The 21,756-nt window shown below is 39.4% G+C and overlaps 1 protein-coding gene across 1 annotated transcript in view; it reads right to left on the bottom strand.

Moving 5' to 3' along the window:
* Positions 1-21,756, bottom strand: part of LOC108096982 (unconventional myosin-VIIa) — a 634,406-nt gene that overhangs the window by 15,782 nt on the left and 596,868 nt on the right. The window contains 1 exon segment of the mRNA XM_043207602.1: positions 17,682-17,885. Coding sequence (XP_043063537.1) covers positions 17,682-17,885 — 204 coding nt within the window.

Genomic DNA, 21,756 nt, shown 5'->3' with positions numbered 1-21,756 from the left:
AAAAGACACCGGGCTATGATCAAATCAGTGGTAAAACACTTAAAGAGCTGCCAGACAATACGATTAGATTTATAAGAGACATTTTTAGTGCAGTGATAAGACTTAAGTTCGACGTGGAAAATTGCCCAGATTACAGCAATCCCAAAACCGCATAAAAGTGCATCTCTCGTTAGCTCATATAGACCAATCAGCCGGTTACCAATTCTATCAAAAATTTTCGAAGAAATTTACTTGATAGAATCAACCCGATTTTAATAGAAAATAATGTGATCCCACCCCACCAATTTGGTTTTCGAAAAAAACACTCAACGGTGCAGCAAGTGCACAGAGTTATACACAAAATATCAGAAGACTTTGACAACAAGAAAGTTTGCGTAGCAGTACACATGGACATTGCAAAGGCGTTTGACAAAGTGTGGCATACAGGACTACTCCATAAGCTTCACAACATTTTACCACTTAACCTATTCCCTATATTAAAAAGTTACTTGACCAACAGATATTTCTATATCAAATGCAACGATAAATGTTCAGATCTTATCCCTGTGGCAGCGGGTGTACCCCAAGGCAGCGTACTAGGACCAATATTATACCTTATATACACAGCAGACATCCCAAATCCACTGACCCATGGTTCCATGATTGCCACCTTTGCTGACGATACAGTGCTAATGGCCTCTAGCTAAACAGAAAAAAGAGCAGCAAACACACGTCAAGAGATCTTAACAACAACAATGTCATGGTTTGAGAAATGGCGCATTGAAATAAACAAGGACAAAGCACAACAGGTGGTATACACAAATAAGAAAATAACTACCCCAACAAGAATAAGAATAGTTGACGAAATCCTGAAACAAAGTACAAGCGCCAAATATCTGGGACTCACTATTGACTCAAAACTCACGTGGAAAAAACATATAATAAACAAACGAAACGAAGTAAAAATCAAATTTCGACAACTCCATTGGCTTCTGGGAAGACAATCAAACTTAAACGTATCAAACAAGTTACTAATCTATAAAACAATAATAAGACCAATCTGGACATACACGTATGAAATAGAAATATGGGGAACAGCCAGCAAATCCAACCTCATCATAATACAAAGAGCCCAGTCGAAAATATTAAGAATAATAACTAACTCAGACAGATACACAACAAATGACCACATCCACAAAGAGCTAAGCACACAGACGATCCCAGAGATATTTAAACAGAGTTGCATAATCCACATCCAAAAATTACTTGCGCACCAGAATCAAAGCCTAAGAGATATTTCGAGAAGAGAAGCACAACTAAGAAGACACCTCGGCCATTTCTTGCAGCTAATATTGCACTCTTATAACCGCTCCTTAGCTTGAGAGGTTTTTCATTTTTCCTTGCAATTTGAAAAATTCAGTCTGCAATTCTCAGTAAGGCTTGTCCTAAAATTTAAGAAGGATGATTTTAAACATTAATTTTTTTGATCTATTCTTGTTTCTTGAGGAACTATAGAAAACCTGGTCATCACTATTGATCTTTCATCTTTGTATCTTTTTATTTTAATAAGTGAAAATAGAAGGAACTTTAACATAAAAAAGGGTTTTTTTATTTGGGTCCACTTTACGAAGTTCAAAAAACTGGTCTTGAATGTTTTCAATTGCTTGTTTAATTGGTTAAGTAATTGATTTTGATTTGGGATATCCATTGATATTTCAAATGGTATTATGCATAAGGAATACCAGAAGTCTCCACGCTGCTTCTGAGCTACTGATGTATCGACCCCTTTGATTGAATCTTGATATTTAATTGATTTTACTAGATCCAACATTTCTTAGTCCTACGTTTTTATAAGCCTCGCGTTTTCCCATACTCTTCGCCTATATTTACGGTCATGTAATGTCTTTCTTTTCAAATCGTTGATCAACTAAATCTTAGGAGTCCCCATCTGCCTGGACTGCGTTTTATGAATGACCGTTTTTAAATGGCAATAATTCTTTAGAACACTTCTTGAAAACATTTTTTTTAAACTTGTAATTATTATTTATTTTATCTTACCTTCCAAACAATAAGTCTTAAAATCTTAATCAAAGTTTGTTTATTTTGTTTTCACAAAAATGTTGTTGAAGCATCATAAATTAATAGCCTGAATTGTATTTGTATATAAGATCCACTTACTGTAACCAAACGAGCTCGCACGCTTGTCATTACCTTAAAGCTTGTAAGCTGAGATTAGTTCAATACAGATATCTCTGCCTCTTTACTTTTATTTTTGGACTCTCGTTTGCATAAGGCCAAACACACCCCCACACACTCTTACACACAGAGATCTTGGGCTTGCACAAGGGCAAGCTGCTTCTACATTCGTGTTGCAGGGTGCAAGGCGAAACAATTATGTTACATACATATCTTTCAATGCTGGGTTTGGGAGATCTCCTCGCCATAGACGCGTTCGGAGCCACTTTGACGCCCAAACACCGCTGCCGCTACTCAGTCATGGAGCTTACAGTATCCTTCGCCCCTCTCACCAATTGATGCACTGACGGCAGCTTGGGCAATCTCTACTACGGTGCCATCAATAACTACCGTTAGTGCAACCACAACAACAACCACGTCAACGTCGTCGTCGACTCACCAGCCAATTCTCTCATTGCAAGCTGGTCTCGGCTTTGCAGTTTCTCTCCCAAAAACTGCACAGCTTGCAAAAGGTGCTCTCGTGCAGACTGGGATCAATCGGTATGTACAAGCTCAGCCCACACCAAAGCGAAAAGGAAAACAAGCCGAAAGTGTCCTAAACATCAGGCATCAGCAGATCCAACAATGGAAACAGATATGCCGCACTTGGCGATCTTGTATAAAAAGAAAAACAGCCCACTGCAGCCTAGAAAGCTTTAAAACCGTCCCCAATTTATTTTGAAAACACAACAGCTCTGAGCTAATATGTAATTGAAATAAGAAAGGCAAGCCGAAGCTTATATACCCTTTCAGTCATCAAATATGTCGAAGGCTAAACAACATCAAAGCTATGACGATTTTTCTATTCATTTTCCATATTTTTGACTATATATCAATTGGCAGCTGTATGATATAGTTGTCCGATTTTGATCAAATTTAATTCGTAATACAAGCGTCGTTGGAAAACTTTAAATTCCAAAAGTCTGATGAAAAACAATGATGTTACAATTTTATTTCCGTTATTTCTATATAGATTTCTTGATCTTTCCTATGGCACCTATAAGATATAGAAATCCGATTTTTATAAAACTTTTTTCTCATTTAAGGGTTGTTAAAGAACTTGATATTAAAAAAAATCATGTTCGTAGGATAAAAAACAACGATGTTCCATTAATTCTATATTTATTTTTCGGTCTCTCCTTTGGCAGCTATATGATAAGAGTTATCCTTTTTGGGAAAGTTTCAGCAAGATAGCTTTAAAACTGAGAGACTAGTTTGCGTAGAAACGGACAGGAGGACAGACGGACAGATGGACAGGCGGACAGACGGACAGACGTACATACATATTTCGATTCAGATGGTGATGCTGATCAAGAATATATATACTTTATGGGGTTTAAGGTGTCTCCTTCACTGCGTTGCAAACTTCTGACTGAAATTATTAGGTTGTTTGGTAATGACATACCGGTTTTAACATTCAAATTTCGCGCTTCGCTTGTGAAGGCAATTATAATCGTATCTGGCAATGCTGTATATCGTTTGAAAGGTATTGGCATCAATACCTTTAAAATGACATATAGTTTGTTTACATAAGCTTCCACGTTAAAAAATTACAATCGATTGAAATGGAGTTCACAAACGCAGAAATTCGGGCAATTTCGAAATTTTATTTCGCACAGGGAAAAACTGCTGCGGAATCTCGCAGACAGATTATTGCTGTCTTAGGAGATAACAAACTTTCGATTCAAACCGCCGAACAGTGGTTTAGGCGATTCCGAAGTGGCAATTTTGATACCGAAACATCGAAGCCTTCCGGACGACCAGTGACCGTTGATACGGATAAAATCATGGAAATAGTGGATCGAAATCGTCATGTGACTATTAGAACCATCGCAGAGGAGCTGCAACTAAGCACGGAAACTGTCCATAGGCATTTAAAGTTGAAAAATTTAACAAAAAAGCTCGATGTATGGGTGCCTCATGAGTTATCCCAAAAAAACCTTTTCGACCGTGTATCAATCTGCGAATCTTTGTTGCACCGTAATGAACTCGAGATCCTGGTCGAAGCATGGTGAGTCGTCTCTAACGGTGGCAAAGCCAGGACTGCCGGCTCAGAAGGTGTTGCTGAGTGTATGGTGGGATATCAGAGGAATTATCCATTATGAAGTGCTGCCCTAAGGCCAAACCATCAATTCTGACCTCTACTGTGAACAACTGGAGCGATTGAAGCGGCCAGCCATGGTGAATCGTAAGGGCGTTGTGTTCCATCATGACAACGGCAGGCCCCATACATCTTTGGTGACGCGTCACCAGCTACGGGAGCTTGGTTGGGAAGTGTTAATGCATCCACCTTATAGTCCGGACATTGCCCCAAGCGATTACCATCTGTTTTTGGTCATGCACAATTTTTTCGATGGACAAAAATTGAGTTCAAGGGAGGATTGTGAAAATCAAATCGCCGAGTAGGGACAAGGACTTCTTTAGGAGAGGCATATACAAGTTACCATTAAAATGGCATAAAATCATCGAAGACAACGGTACATATAGCACTTAAATCGGACAATGCTGACTATGTTAAAATCGTCGTCAAAAATCAATAAAGAAACCGGTATGTCATTACCAAACAATCTAATATAATACCCTTTTGCTCTGCAAGGGTATAAAAAGGAAAAGTCCAAGAAAATAACTGCGGATCAACAATGAAGAACATTTTGGATCTGTTACGAAATTCCCAGATAGTGCGTCTGTAAATTACTACTACTACTTCAGTACCTTCTTCACCGAAGAATTGCCGTGGAGGAGCCTCATAAAAGAAACGGCCCTGTCCACTACGTGAATTGCCAGCAATATGGACACACGAACAGTTACTGCACTCTACGCCCAGTCTGTATTGCCTGCGGTGATCTTCAAATCAAAAAAGAATGTGGAGAAAACAAAGAGGACTGCACTAAAGAAGTGTAGCAACTGTGGTTGGAACTAGACTGCTAACTTAAGGGGCTGCCAGTTTACAAATATCTCAGAAACCGTAACCAAACACCCGACCAAACTTTCCTACATCTTCCACCGCCTCCTCTGGACTCTCCTTTGCCATCGATCGATGATATTGCCAAAAAATAAGCAGGCCACTTCAGTTCGTATAAACATATCTACCGGTCCAATTACAATTCGTATATGTTCGTATAAACATATCTACCGGTCCAATTACAATTTACCCCGTATACTGCCCCCGTGCAGTCGGTGGACCAGCAGGTAGAGCTCTGGTCTCCGAACCAAGAAGGCCTGGTTTCGATTCCCAGGCTCCATCGAATAAAGAAATGCGGCTTTCTCCAAAATCTCCATCATTTCTTTAGGTGGCAGTCCCACCACTAGCATAAGTCGCTTCTGGCTAATCATCAGTTCGATCGAAAACACCAAAGATTACTGAATCCTCCACAAGTTGTAGAGGCCCCGGTTGAAGTGATATAGGTAACACTAGGGGGCGCTTGCCACGCGAACCCAAAAAGTCGCCAATTATACAAAGCTATTACTACCCCAGCTAATAGGTTAAAATTTATAAGCCTACGGGAGTAGGCCTACTTACTGGCCAGCAGATCCAGGAAAGCACCCAGAATTCATTGACTTCGCTGTAAGAAGAAGGGTGCAGCTAAGCGTAATAAGCGCTGAGATATTTTCAGATCTGTCATCTGACCACTCATTTGTTTTATTGTGCGTTTTTGATCAGCCACAGCTTGTGAAACCTGCCCAATTCCTTACTTCAAATACAACCGTTTGGCTGAAGTAATAAAAATATGTAAGCTCCCACATTGAGTTCTAACCAAATATAACCTGCGAAGCTGATATCGGAAATATCCTTCGCTGAAAAAGCCTCTTCCCCGGAGCCAAAGCCCACTAAAAATAAAGTGCTCCTACAGAAAAAGCGCGAACTCCGCAACATGGGCGATTTGGTCTCGCCTGCGGCATTTCATCAAAATTTTCAAATTTAAAAAAGCGTTGATATTTTTTCACAAGTTGATAATAGAAGCTTCGAATATATTTATCGAAGCTTTTTAAAAGCTCTACAATCAGTTGATCAATGATCATCAGCTGGGAATGGACAAACACACCATATGATTTTGCAAAGAGCTTTACAAAATTCTTTCTTTTTGCGCGCATTGACTTCGAGTTCCTCGGAAATGAACAATTTTTATTGAATTTATTAAAAGTTCGGCGTTTTATTATTTCAAGGTATGTATATAAAAAAAGTCAATGTTTGTGACCGGTCTATAAATGTATCGCTCATAAAACATAGTAGTAATTCAGTGTATTAACAACGAGCCCGGATTAGCGTATGTCTTTCGCGAGTCAAATTACCGCATTCAAGTGGATTCAGTCTGTCTTTTTAGCCAAAAGCGTGATTCAGTGGCGTCCAAAATATGTAATATGAACTGCTATTACCTGATAGCCTTCAAACTATAGTACCTTTAAGGCAAAATATATATTTGTGAAAGATGTTAATTGAAGTTAAAAAAAAATAAAAGTAAAACAAAATTTTATATTTAAAAAAAAAAATAAATAAATAAAAAAAAAATGTTGTTCATGGGATTTAAAACAACGACATTATAATTTGTTTTCCATTATTTCTATATATAATATTTTTTCGATCTTTCCTACGGCAGCTATATGATAGAGTTATCCGATTTTCATCAAATTTAATCCAAAATTCAATAGTAGTTAGAAAACGTCATCTGGAAGAAATCAAGTCGTTCTGATCAAAATCAACGGCGTGAAAATTTTTTATTTCATTCTTTCGTATGGGAGCTATCCGATATAGTCGGCCGATCCGGCCCGTTCCGACTTATATAATACATGCAATAACTACCCAACTTTTGGGAAATTTTCAGCATGATAGCTTGAAATATGTGAAATACATATATAACGAAAAACATATTGTAATAATAATATAATAGAAAACGTATGCTTACGTGCTTAAATATTGCGCGGAAGCCTTGTGAAAGCTGCTTCTCTAATTGTTTATCCTCTCTTTGGAGAGTTTCCCCATATCCATTCTTTTACAAATCGTACACCTTTTTTTGCGTCACAATTCCGATTTTTGTCAACATTTTTTTCAAGTATTTCGGTATTTTGCTTAAACAATTTTTGTTACCAAGGTTTGATTTTTGACAATATCAATGGTTTTCTCTATCCTTGAACACGTTAAATAAATTATCTCTTGTTCTATTAATCGTATCGTTACAATTTTTTTTATTATTTAGTTCAAGAATTCAGCTTTCAAAAAGTAATTTTATTTTTTAATTTAATTTTTTATTTATAAGAATTAGTAACAAATTAATCATTATATCGACATTTCAATGCCGATCCCCACAACTTATTAAATTGAAAAAAATCAATTTATTATCCCTATTTTTTGCTTAATATACAGTAAAAGGAATTAGAGTGGGGTCTTCACCAGATCAAGAGAAATTAAATAATTTTCGACTCTTCGCGCAGCGCGCGCTCTTCATGCTGCCGCAGCGCGATCAATGTTATTTAATATCTTATTACCTATTAGAGACCCAACTCTAAATCCAAGTGTTTTTTCTTAGGAATGACGTATAAAATTAAATTGTAATTTTCCTAATTATGTATGTTGTGGGGATTAGCTTTGAAACCATTAAATTGTTTTTAATTTTTTTTTTCTGAACAAATAAAAAAATTGCAAGTAAAAAACTTGAAAGGCATTATTAATACCTATTGAAAACAAGAAAGGAAGCTAGCTTCGGCAAGCCGAAGCTTATATACCCTTGCAATATGTCTAACAAAATACAAAACGGCTAAACAGCATCAAATCTATGACGATTTTTCTATTAATTTTCCATATTGTTCATATGACAGCTATATGATATAGTCGTCAGATTTTGATAAAATTTAATTTGTAACTCAAGACTCATAAGAAAACTCTATATTCCAAAAATCATGATTGTCTGATGAAAAACATCGAGGTAATAATTTTATTTCCGTTATTTCTATATAGATTTTTCGATCTTTCCTATGGCAGCTATATGATATATTACTCCGATGTTTCTGAAATTTTTTTCCCGATTTAAGAGTATTTGAAAAACTTGATGTTCCAAAAATCATGCTCGTGGGATTAAAAACAACGACGTTATAATTTTTTTCCATTATTTACCATCTGGAAGGAATCAAGTCGATCTGATCAAAAACAACGGAGTAAGAATTTTTAATTTCATTCCCTTGTATGGGAGCTATCCGATATAGTCGGCCCATCCGGCTCGTTCCGACCTATATACTGCGTGCAACAACTAGACAACTTTTGGGAAAGCTTCAGCCAGATAGCTTTAAAACTGAGAGACTAGTTTACATAGAAACCGACAGGAGGACAGACGGACAGACGGACAGACGGACAGACGGACAGACGTACATGCATATTTGGATTCTGATCGTGATGCTGATCAAGAATATATATACTTTATGGGGTCTGAGGTGTCTCCTTCACTGCGTTGCAAACTTCTGACTGAAATTATAATACCCTTTTGCTCTGCAAGGGTATAAAAAAAGTTTTTATTATGTGACTACTGGAAACGGAGATAATATATTTAATATATAGAAAAAATTAATGAAAAAGCTGAAACAAATTTTCTTTCAATTCTGAGATATTTAAAAAATTTTTTTTCCGAATTCGTACGATTTGTAAAAAGAATGTCCCATATGTGGAACGAGTCTTTTGTAATTCCTCTTTACAAAAAAGGTAAAAAACGGATGCAAGCAATTATAGAGGTATCGCTAAATTGTCTCCCATTCCTAAGCTTTTTGAAAAAGTTATCACCCCTCACTTGCAGCACTTGTGTAGGTCAATAATTTCACCGTGTCAACACGGTTTTATAAAACAAAGATCAACAACTACTAATCTCTTGGAGTTTACTTCGTTCGTGAATAGGGGTTTTAAACACAAATTACAAACAGATGTCATTTACACTGACTTTAGTAAAGCATTTGAATCTGTAAATCATTCACTTCTTGTAAGAAAACTTGACTATTAGGTTTCCCAGTTGATCTTTTAGAAAGGGTCCTTTTAAGAATTCACTTTCTTGTGTTCTCCGAGTCACCTCCGGCGTCCCTCAAGGGAGCCACCTTGGCCCGCTACTATTTACCTTATTTATTAATGACCTTCCATTAGTAATAACTCACTCTTGTGAACTTATGTACGCAGATGATGTTAAATTGTGCTTGCAGTATAAGGACATTTCTCGCCGTTCGAATTTACAATCCGATCTAGATAGCTTTCAAAAATGGTGCAATGATAACTTACTCAACTTAAACGGCTCTAAGTGTAAGCTTATGACGTTTTGTCGAACTGACCCAATACGGGGGGCTTACACTTTAGGTGGGTGCTCTTTGGACAGAATAACTCAGGTGGATGACCTTGGTGTTCTTCTGGACCCAAAATTAAAATGTTCTATCCATATTTCGTCTATGGTGAATAAAGCCAGGAGTGTGCTTGGATTTATAAAAAGGTGATCAAAGGAATTTGACGACCCTTACATAACTAAAAATTTATTTATTTCGCTTGTCCGTCCCATTCTTGAATATGGATCACCGGTCTGGAGTCCCCAATATGGAGTTCATTCGGATCGTATTAAATCGGCGCCTAAATTGGGATGCAAACCTCTTATTACCCTCCTATTCTAGCAGACTATTTATAATTAACTTATCCTCCCTAGCCAACCGTAGAAATGATCAAATACCAGGTCTATGCATATGAAACTGCGCTTTTTTTTTACATCTTAAAAAAATGGTGACAATTTCAATCTTCAAAGTATGCCCCTTCAGAAGCTACTCATTTTGCCCATCTTTCGGGCAATTTATGAATTCCTTTTCCTTAGACCCAAACCAGTCTTCTAGCCAATCCTTAAGGTCTTCATAGGAATCGAAGCGCAGGTTGGCTAATCCGTGTCCCAAACTGGCGAACAAATGGTAATCTGATGGAGCCAAGTCAGGTGAATAATCCGAATGGGGTAAGGACTCCCAGCCAAACGTGGCTATCAATTCCGTGGTGCCTCTTGCCCGGTCTGATGGCGCGTTGTCGTCCAGAAGAATTGCTTTGTGCTGCATTTTTGCGTATTCTGTGCGTTTTTGGAGCATAGATTCTTTAAATTCTTCCAATTCTTGCTGGTAGTGTTCGCCATCAACAGTTTCACCTGGTTTTAGGAGCTCATACCAAACGATTCCGGCCTGACCCAGAAAACGCACAGCATGGCTTCGCGGCCGAAACGATTTGGCCGAGATTGTGATTGGGCTTGCTGCCCTGGGCTAACATAGGATTTTTTTTTTTTTGTTGGGGTTTTGAAAATAAATCCATTTTTCATCCCCAGTGACAATGCAATGCAAAAACGACTTCCTTTTGTACTGTTCCAAGAGAATTTCGCAAGTGTTTTTTTTCTGTTCTCTTGTTGGCGTTCATTGTGCTCATGCAGAATCCATCTGCCGACCTTTAAAATTTTTCCCATGGCTTTGAGGCGTCTTCCAACGGTGCTCTGCTCAACATTCAATTGTTCTGCTAGTTGTTCTTGGGTTTGGCCATCGTCCATATCAACTTGGCTTGAGAACTTCTAATGCTTAGGGCATGCACACCGTAAGCTTCCACAAACATTTTTTGGGCTTCCACAGCAGTTTTCCTTAAAAGAAAGCAGAAAACCAACGATGTCTACGAATGTTTGTGGGTGGGTTTGGGTTTGTGGGTATAAAACTCTACATTTTCAATATTAGAAAAAAAATTGCTATTGGAAAAAAAACTCGCAAATAACGTTTAAGCAGTGTTGCCAGGAGTCAAAGATGCTAAAAAAATTTTTACCAGAAATTTATCGATCACTTTTGTTACCGATAATTGACAATGAAATAAAACGCAGTGTTATATGTATAGACCTGGTGGTGTTTTTATAACTAATATAAGCATTAACACAGTTTGTCACAAATTAAGCTAACGTGTAAGCTCTGTAATAAAGACCCATCATGAGCAAGACTCGGCAACAATAACAAGTCGAACGTCGGCTCTCGTCAATCAGAAATAATGCTTATTTCTTCATAAGACCGGAACAGTTATCAGAACCGATAACAACTGCAACACTTCAAGTGAATACGAAAAGAGCACGCTCGCTCTCTCCCCGCATATTATGACCAATCGGCACATCAATACCCCTACAACACAACCAGCGACCGGTTTATTACAACAACGACCAGAACAATGCCCTCGATTTAAACGGTGACTTCGACACTAACGACGACAACAACCACTACAACAGCCACATTAACTGCAGTTTCTGTTTCGTCAGCTCTTACTGACAAGCTAGCCCCTATCCAACCCAAAAATAAAATCGATCGGTATGTGCAAATAAAAGAAAATTAAGCCCAGAAGCAGCTAAAAAAAAAAAGCATCAAAAGTTACCAAGAAAGTTGAAGCCAAACAATGCGCTGACAAGAAATCGATTTTTTATTCTGAGTGACCTAAAAGATGATAAAAATACGGCCCACCTCCAATTTTTTGTACGTCAGGCAAATTGTGCTAAACTGGTTAAAAAATAACTTATAAAATTTGAAACAATTTCTATTACAAGTCCTTAAAAACAGGTACGATAAACGAAACAAAAATGCAAGTGAATGACGAACAAGATTATCGATCAGTGGCCAAACACCTTGACAACGGAAAAATAAATTACTACACCAACCAACTTAAAAGTTCCAAAGGATTATAAGTAATTATCAAATGCATCGAAGCAACAATCCCTATCAATGAGATTATAACTGGATTTAAAGAAAAGGGCTTTAATGAACAGGATATGAATATGTTTAATAAAAACAAAGTTCCACGGCCAATGTTCAAGGAAGAGTTGGAGTTGCAACTCTATGCATTTAAAAAATAATGAACAATGGGTATGCGTAAAGGACGAAAATTGCACAATCCAGAAACGAGAACCCGGGAAACGAGAGAAGCCGATGGTAGCAGAGCGGGTTCCCAGGGCCAGGACCACCGACAGACAACCCGTAACAACGTTAGAGTTGCAGGGTCGCCGTTAGAGTCCGATGGAAGCAGAGCGGGTTCCCAGGGCCAGGACCACCGACAGACAACCCGTAACAACGTTAGAGTTGCAGGGTCGCCGTCAACATCTCAACATGGGCAACAGGAGAGTAGAAGGTAGGATCGACCGGAGCAACGAAAAGTTTTATAGGCAGAGAACTTTCAAACGAAATAGCCACACTCGGAACACGAAAACGAGTAGCTGAAGCTATAAGACTAGCTGACCAAACAAACAGAACCGTAACAGAAGCGCTAGAGGTACCGATTCAACTAGGAACTCTATCGAAAACAAATGTGCTAAATGAGCGGCAAGCAAAATAATGAGTGTAAAAGCTCGCAACTAGCGATACCGAAGTAGAGAAAACATCTACAAGGAGCAACTTGGCCCTACTGGCCGTCGAAAGCACGAGAGCACGCTACCACCAGCCCTACTCATTCCAACTCCTACATCTGGGAGCTATTAATGCCCGACCCCACCGCCACCGGCTTCAAGCCGTGCTTCAATTTCTACTACCTCAGCAAAAATAACGACAACAACTAAAGCAACGACCAATATTGCGAAATCGGTATCAACGGCTTCATCGCCAACCGCAACGGCAGAAGCCGTAAGTTACGAAAAGCAACAAGCGGTTCCGGCCATACAGACCGGGTTGGATCGCTACATCCAAATAAAGCGTAAGCTTAGTCCGCAAAACACGGTTGGTAAGAAACCAAAGATCAACCTACTATCTAAACCAAAGAAAAAACCAGGATTTCCAACAACAGCAACAGATTTTCCCTCTTAGCAGATGGTGAGAGCCAAGCTGAGCCGGAGCAAGTGACCCAAAAGAAACCAAAGCCCCCCTGTTTGTATTAGGAAAAAGCTCAAGCGCCCTGGTCAACAAAATTGTTGCGCTGGTCGGGGACGAAAATTTTCATATTGCTCCGCTTATTAACGGGAACATCCACGAAACTAAAGTTCAAACGAAATATGAAGAACACTTCCGAGCTGTGTCCAAATACCTGGAGGAAACAAAAAAGAACTTTTACACCTACCAACTAAAAAGCAGTAAAGGGCTATAAGTAGTACTGAAAGGAATTGAGCCCGACGACGGCCCCTCTGAGATACTAGAAGCCCTTAAAGACAAGGGATTCTCTGCTAAGAATGTTAGCAACATTATCAACAAAAAAAAAGCCGCAACCACTCTTTAAGGTCGAGCCAGATAGAAAAACCCTAAAGAAAAATGAAGTGCACCCGATCTACAAGCTGCAGTTCTTACTGCACCGGAGGATCACAGTGGAAGAACCGCACAAACGGAACGGCCCAGTGCAATGTACAAATTGTCAGGATTTTGGGCACACCAGAACATACTGCACACTTTAGTTAGTCTGCGTAGTCTGCGGAGATTTCCACAATTCCAAACACTGTTCTGCTAACAAAAAAGATCCTCAGACTTCAAACTCAAAAACTACGCCAGACGTATTTTTCGCCAAGGCAGCCAGATCATCTTTCGGTCCGCTCAGTACCACCAACGGCATCTTCTACGCTGATGCTCTACGAACGGGCATGGAAAAACCACTCCGGCCACACTCAGAAAACGCTCAACAGGTCCCAGTCCAGCCCCAAAGCAATTTGGAAACTATGATGTTTACCATGCAACAAAGTATGATGGAGTTCATGTCATTTATGAAAGCGGCCATGCAAACGTTGGTACAGAACCAGAATATGGTGATGCAGCTGCTTGTATCACAGCAGTCCAAATAATAAATGACCAATCTACGAATATCCATGTGGATTGCCAACGGCATTTCACGGCATAAACTTGAAATAACACAATTCCTGACTGCAAATCACATCGACGTCATGGTTCTGTATTAAACGCACCTCAGAAGCAGATATAACTTACATATTCGGGGTTATACCTTCTACCGCACAGATGATCCCGATGGAAAAGCCCACGGCGGCACCGGCCTTTTAAATAGGGAACGCATCAAACACCATTTTCACCAAAGGTTTGCAATAAATTACCTGCAAGCCACGTCCACAAAAGTGCAGTCAGGAAACAACAACCTTTGCATCGCCGCTGTCTACTGCCCACCTCGCTTTACAATCTCTGAAGGTCAATTCATGGATTTCTACAACTCACTTGGGAATCGCTTCATAGCTGCTGGAAATTACAACGCCAAGCATAGGCACTGGGGATCATGCCTCGTTACTCCCAAGGGAAGGCAACTTTATAATGCACTTATAAACGAGAGAAATAAGTTGGACTACGTTTCTCCTGGTAGCCCCACATATTGGCCAGCAGATCCCAGAAAGATCCCAGATCTAATTGATTTCGCTGTGACAAAAACATCCCGCGCATCCTAATAAGCGCCAAGGCCACTCCTTATCCCCATTATTGATAACCCTTCTTCAAAGCCCCCAGCTAAATATCGAAGCGGACATCAGCTGTTCTACCGCCGCTGATCGAGGTAATCGTCACAGCAGCCTGGATCTCAACACCACAACGACATGATGTGCAAATAAAGAAGTTCAAAACCAACCTGCAAATTGAACAGCTCGTTCTGAAAAAGAGACGTCTGCGACGGGCGTGGCAAACCAGCAGATCGCCATGCTCAAAGAGACATCCAAATGTCCAAACGTCCAAAGCCACCCGCAAACTAAACCGGGCTCTGAATTAAGGTGCCAAAAACGCACAACTAAGATCAATCGAGAAACTCTGGTGGTGGGAGCGCAGTAACACAGACAGAGCCGAAACATTTGCCTCACATCTCAGGGGGCGTCTTCCAGCCGAAACCCGCTGAAAATCTTTTGTTCTATCGCAAATCCAAGCTGAAAGTGAATCCACGATAACACCGTTAAGACCGAACGAGATCACCAAAGTCATTCGGGGGCTAAAACCGAAAACGGCTTCCAGCGGTGATCAAATAAGTCCAGAAATGATAATTGAACTTTCAAACTGTGCTATTGAAGTCATCTGTAAACTCTTCAATTGGATCGTAAGTCTTGGCTTTTACCCAAGAAAATGGAATAAGTCAATAATCATAATGATACCGAAGCCCAAAAAAGATCACACGATTCCGTCCTCTTACAGACCAATAAGTCTATTATCATGCCTGTCCAAACTGTGCGAAAAATGCCTTCCAACACGCATATTATCATATATATTGGAGCTCATAACATTATCCCAACCCATCAATTTGGCTTTAGAGAAAAACATGGAACTATCGAACAAGTAAACAGAATAACATCAGAGATTCGCACAGCCTTCGAACATAGAGAATACTGCAGCGCGAAATTCCTCGACGTATCTCAAGCATTCCACCGCGTCTGGCTCAACGGTCTTATGCATAAAAACAAAACACACTTTCCCGGGTACACTCATAAATTACGCGAGTCGTATCTCTACGACAGAGTCTTCGCAGTGAGGTGCAACACAACACTGCGATTTTCAGCCGCGTCCACCTCGATAGACGTCTAACATGGCGTAGACACATCGAATGCAAGAAACTACACCTAAAACTAAAAGCCAGCAGCCTCCACTGGATTATAAACGCCCGATCGCCTATGTGTCTGGACTACAAGGTACTGCTCTACAACTCCACTCTTAAGCCAATCTGGACGTATGGCTCCCAGCTCTGGGGGAACGCGAGCAAAATTAACATAGACATCATACAGCGCGCTAAAGCAAAGATCCTGAGAACTATCACTGGGGCACCATGGTATATTCGAAACGAAAACATCCACAGGGACTTTGGCATTCTCGCAGTAAAAGATGAAATAGAGAAGCAAAAAGCGTCATACAAGGAAAAACTCTCAGCCCACCCAAATCCTCTCGCAAGGGATCTGGCTCGGGTTTCCAGAAGAACCCACCTACAAGGTAACGACCTTCCAACCCAGGCATAATTTGTCAGGGCTATTTTTACTGTTCCAATCTATATGACTGATAGTTAGGTTATAGTATAAGATTGGATACACTTATTGTTAGTCTCGTAAGGAGAAGATTCAATAAACAAAGCAAAGCATAATAAAAAAAAAATAAAAAAAAAGGATGAAAGAACGGAAAGAAGACATTGCTATATCATACAACCGTAAATAGAGAATGCTATCACTTACGACTATTTTTTGTGAAGTTCCCGGACAACCTCATTAGCTGTTGTCTTAACATTAGCTGTTGTCTTCCCAGGATTGCTACATTGTTGATTGAAGCCATGCAACCACACCGCTCAATTAGTTCCCGGACCGACATATAGGGGCAGTAGTAAGCAAACTTGGATACTTTGTATCGATAGTGGCTTAAGCTCTGTGTGAAAATGTTACAACTCTGCGGCCATTTGATTTAACGGTACAAATTTTAAAGTGATAAAACCAGAGCTCGCAAATAACAGTCGACCGTTTCTCGTTGTCTACTAATAACAGTCTTCTCCTGACTCTTTACGAAAAGTCTCAAAGAACGACCGATTTATGGGTTCGTGGATGGGTTCGGTTGCGCTCAGACCGAAACCGTTTTTTTCTATTCGGTTTTGTTACAAGACAAACGGTGAAAACGGTCGTTTTCAGTGAAGCAAAAGGTCTTTTGCATTTGTATAGGTAAACAGTGCACATATAGGCAAGCAAATCGTTAAACATCGGTTTTGCGGACGAAATATATTAATCGTCTTCGTGAATTGAACGTGTTTGTGTAAATGCGAAGACCGTTTCCGTTGAGTTTTTCGGTCAATCGGTCTTCTGCTGACTCTCATTGTGCGAGCGTTTCTCGATCTGCTCCTTACCCACTGCTCATTGAAAGACCGAAATACAAAGAGCTCAACGAAAAGCGCTCAACAGAAAACAGAAATGATGACAGCAAGGGTCTCTTGCTCAGAGCGAGAGCGAGAGAGAATGAACTTTTTCGGTTGTGCTCGCACCGAGAGCTCAAGATGAAAAACGGTCGACTGTTATTTGCGAGCTCTGCTTATATTAGTAATTAGATACAGGCAACATGAGCAGAAGTACCCACCCTGAGCGTTTTTTCGCGAAATAAAACCAGACTAGAAATACAGTAGAATCCGCTTGTAGCGACTTTTAAGGGACCGACGATTTTTCGTCGTTATACCCGACAGACACACTAACAGAAGGATTTAAGTGTATAAGTCTGTATAGGGACCAATCAAGCTATGGAGTTTTCGTCGCAAAAACCGGACGGACACTATAAGCGGAGTCGTTATAACAGGATTCTACTGTATGTAAGAATATATTTTCTGTTAGTTGAGAGTAGAATTTATTAAGCCCTAATATAATACATTTGGACGTATACTTTTTGGACCAAAAGAGTATCGTGGATTTGTTAATTGTTGTTAGTTTGTGGGAAAGAAACATTGTTATTTAAATTATTACAATGAGCTTAAAAATAATTTATGCATACATATTTAAAAAAATGATGTGTTTTTGTTTTTGTGGTATATTTAACTATTAAGTAATAAGTTAATTACTTACCTGGGAAGTACTTAAAACCACTTTGGATTGTTTTTTTTCCGTTCCAGTAAATATCATAACCGAATTTAAATTAGGAGAAAAAGATATTATAGATTCGTAGCCATGAGTGCATAATATATTTCTTGAACGATGCTGAAGTAGGTGAATACCGTTTTGGTCTATTGCTAGCCACAACATTCGAGGCCAATTCGAAGTAAAGCTTTGCTGAAATTTAAAGAAACAGTAAAGGTTAGGCAAAATTTGTATACTTAAAATTGTTTATTCAGCAGACAATATTCCCTTGCAGCTATAAATTTCGATGCGTTTGGTTATCCTTTGTTTAGTAACAAATGCTTGTGCTATTTGCACGCAAACTTTTTAGATATAAGAGGCGACGGTCGGCATTTCTAAGCTTATTTATCTGTGTTGCATTTAAGTATGGTTGAATGAGAACAAAGAGTACATTTTATGTCGAAAAATTATCAGAGTTGTTTTAAGCATAGCAAGTATATTCTTAAAACCAACTCTTCGTAAAATCCAAAACAATCGGGACTTTCTTGGCGAAAACGAACTTTAGAACGTTAAAGAACATTGTGTTCACAAACATACACACGTGAAATGGTGTCATTGCCAATCTACCCCCTCAGATGGGTAAAGAAATTTAAAGAGAGTAATTTGAAATTGCCGGACGCCAAGCCACGGAGACGCACAGCTGGAAACTTCATCTGCCCAAAAACTAAACCCTTACGATTTACTAACCAGCATCAGTGCCCGCTCTTGGAACCGGTCTTCGTGTTAGTAGGTAGAACTAAAGATTGGTATTGGCAGTTCAGCCAATAAGTATCTCAGTTGATTGGCCTATTTAAGGATTATCGACAACCCGAAAAGATGGAAAAAGCAATACCAAGTACCAAGTTTTAGATGTTACAGAAAGAGGGTGCCCGAATGGAAATAATTAAAAGAATTCGACAATTTCGGAGTGGTCGACGCTATATCTAAGCCACATAGAAACCCGTTTTTTAGAACTGTCCTCTTGATGACAGTTAAAACTTGTTTAATGTGAGGAACGAAAGAAAATTGTATTTTATAACAATGCTTTACAACCCATAGGCCACAATGAATTCATTGACGGTCTACTTGACATACCTCTGTGTCAGGTAAACCATGTTCGAAACTCATTAGATCGTTTGCATGATTTGTGTCTTAAATCCTGAAACTGTATTTCTCTCCAGAGCATCTCCACTTACGCTGACTGAAGATCCGTATCATCCTGCTTTCGAGGTGACTATCGATACTGGTATAACAGTTAAGAATAATGCTATAAAAGCAGTCAAGCGAATTCATTGTTTTCGCAAGGCTAACTTTCTGAGACTTAATCATCTTATATCTGGCAATGACTGATTCGATCTCTATTCCTGCAATAATATGGAAGACGCCATTACAATTTTTTATTCGGAAATCAAACTGTTTTTTTACTCGTGTGTTCCGCTATATAACCCGTCAACATCCCATAAACCACCTTGGTTTAGCAAGGAGTTGTCACACCTTAGGAATTTAAAGTCCAGACTTTATAAAAATATAAGGTTTCAGGTTGTCAGTCTGTTTTTGGAAAATACATAAGAGCTCGGTCAAACTTTACCGTGCTTAACGCTCAGTGTTACAAAAATTATTTAGTTCGTTGCAAGTACCAGTTTTTACGGGATCCTAAACGGTTTTATAATTTTGTTAACTCTAAGCGCAGATCATCTTCCTTTCCGCCTTCGCTTTCGTTTGAAAGTATGACGGCTAATACTGATCAGGCAATAGCCGATCTGTTTGCCCAATTCTTTCAAACCACTTACTACACAGTGTCTCATACAAAAGAGCAATATTTATACGCCATACCTGAGTCGAACTTAATATTTCGTCCCTCTTTAAACGAAAGCTCCCTTCTTTTGGATCTTCAACGTGTTACACCAGTTTACTCCCCAGGTCCTGACGGGAATCCTGGGCGTGTTCTTAAACACTGTGCCAATGCATTGTGTAAGCCCCTTCCCAAGCTGTTTACCCTATCCCTATAAACTTTTCAGTTTCCCCTTGATTTGAAGGAGTCATTTGTCATTTTCCTTCTTATGCACCTTTACATTATTCTCGTCGCTTTTTAGACATAATTCCTTTATTATTGAAATAAAAAAAGAAAATAGCCAAAACAATAACAAATTTGGTCGAGAGCCGTAGCAAGTGGAGAAAATCGTTTGCTCTGCTTTCATCTCGCTATAACTTTTCTACTCTCGCTATGCGTAGCCGTAGCACAAAAATTTTTTTTTGCTATTTGCTATAGCTATAGTTCGGACTTGATGAAACTCCGAGCAGAGCAGAGCAGGCAATTTTTCGTTGTTCGGCTATGGCTCTGCTACGGCTCTCGTCAAAGTGAGAGCGGTAGCAATAGCATAGCGATATATATTTGAATCTCGCTGCTACGGAGTAGTAATTGCAAACCCTGACTTCAGTAAAGCAATTGACTCTGTAAACCACTTCCTAATGATTCGCAAACTTAACATGATAGGGTTTCCAGCAGATCTTTAAGTTGAATCTTTAGTTATCTCAGTAGCCGAACACAAAGAGTCCTTTTCAAAAATTCCTTAAGTAGTCTCCTCTGTGTGACCTCCGGTGTACCACAAGGAAGTCATCTGGGACCATTACTTTTTACCTTGTTTATTAATGATCTTCCATCGATCATTGCGCATTCCCGCGTACTTATGTACGCGGACGATGTAAAACTATGTCTGCAGTATAATGAATATTCCCGTCACTCAAACCTTCAAGCAGACCTAAAGAATTTTAAAAACTGGTGTCACGACAATTTACTGAATTTAAACAGCTCTAAGTGAAAGCTGATGACGTTTTGTCGGGTCAATCCGCATAATGTCACCTATTCGCTAAGTGGTGTTCGCGCCAGAGCGGCGCTTTCCAGTCCTTTTTGAACCGCCCCTGGAGTCTTAACAGTCGTGAGAGCAGTTCTTCCAGATCGCTTGCATCTCGCTCTCTGGCACTGTTAAGGGTCTCCAATCCGCTCTCCAAGCGGCTCTAAAAGTTTCCACCCCGTAGCTTAAGTTCTAGTTCTAATTTCCAAGTGTCACCGTGAAGTCGAATAAAGAGTGAAGTTTTGTTTTATAACGTGAAGTAAATTCGACCCGCGTTCTTCATTTTTGTGGTAATTTTGGACTTATTCTCGAGAGCTGAGGGAAGACCCGCCGCCCCAATCAACATTTGATCCATCGACCGGATTATTTACGACAAATACCAGCGACCACCGGCGGAGTTTTTTAAAGTTCAAGATAAGTACGAATTTTCCATATTTCCGTGGCCGACCAGTCAGATATTTCCCAAGATCCCAATTTTCTTATATCTGTCTGATCGGCTAATTCCATTTGTGCATACGATCGCCATATTCAGGCTTCTTTTTTCGTATTGCTATTTCCACCTTTATACGATCGCCATATTCCGGCTTCTTTTTTCGTATTGCTATTTCCACCTTTATACGATCGCCATATTCCGGCTTCTTTTTTCGTATTGCCATTTTCCGGCTTTGCTCTCTTTATATTTCCCCATTTACATACATACATAAACACATAAAATCCAGATGCATGCATATTGATGTACGTACATATGCCTGACCATCTCAACATATGTATGTATGTACACGTAAGGAGAAACATTTACACACTACAATTCGCGGTGTACCCAGCAAACATTTTTGAAATTGCATTCCTAAAATACAGTCCACATTTCCAAGAGCAATTAAAATCCAATAAGAATAAAATTGCATAAATTTAAAATAATTAATATAGTACTACATACACATATATAATTTCCATCAATATATACACATACAGTAGAATCCTGTTATAACGACTCCGCTTATAGTGTCCGTCCGGGTTGTGCGTCGAAAACTCGATGGTTTGGTTGGTCCCCATACAAAGTTAGATGAAAGGGCCTCCGCTTAAAACGTTTCCGCTTTTAGCGACAAACCGCTTATAAGAATGAAATTTCTCAAGAAAATTGGAAAATTTAACCGGATATTGCGTCGTACCGGAAAAAATACAGTGTCATAGTT

Source organism: Drosophila ficusphila, unplaced genomic scaffold (assembly GCF_018152265.1).
Source record: "Drosophila ficusphila isolate 14025-0441.05 unplaced genomic scaffold, ASM1815226v1 contig_2, whole genome shotgun sequence".
NCBI classification, from domain to species: Eukaryota; Metazoa; Arthropoda; class Insecta; order Diptera; family Drosophilidae; genus Drosophila; species Drosophila ficusphila.
Note: the sequence above shows the minus strand (reverse complement) of the source record. Positions and strands in the feature narration are given on the sequence as shown.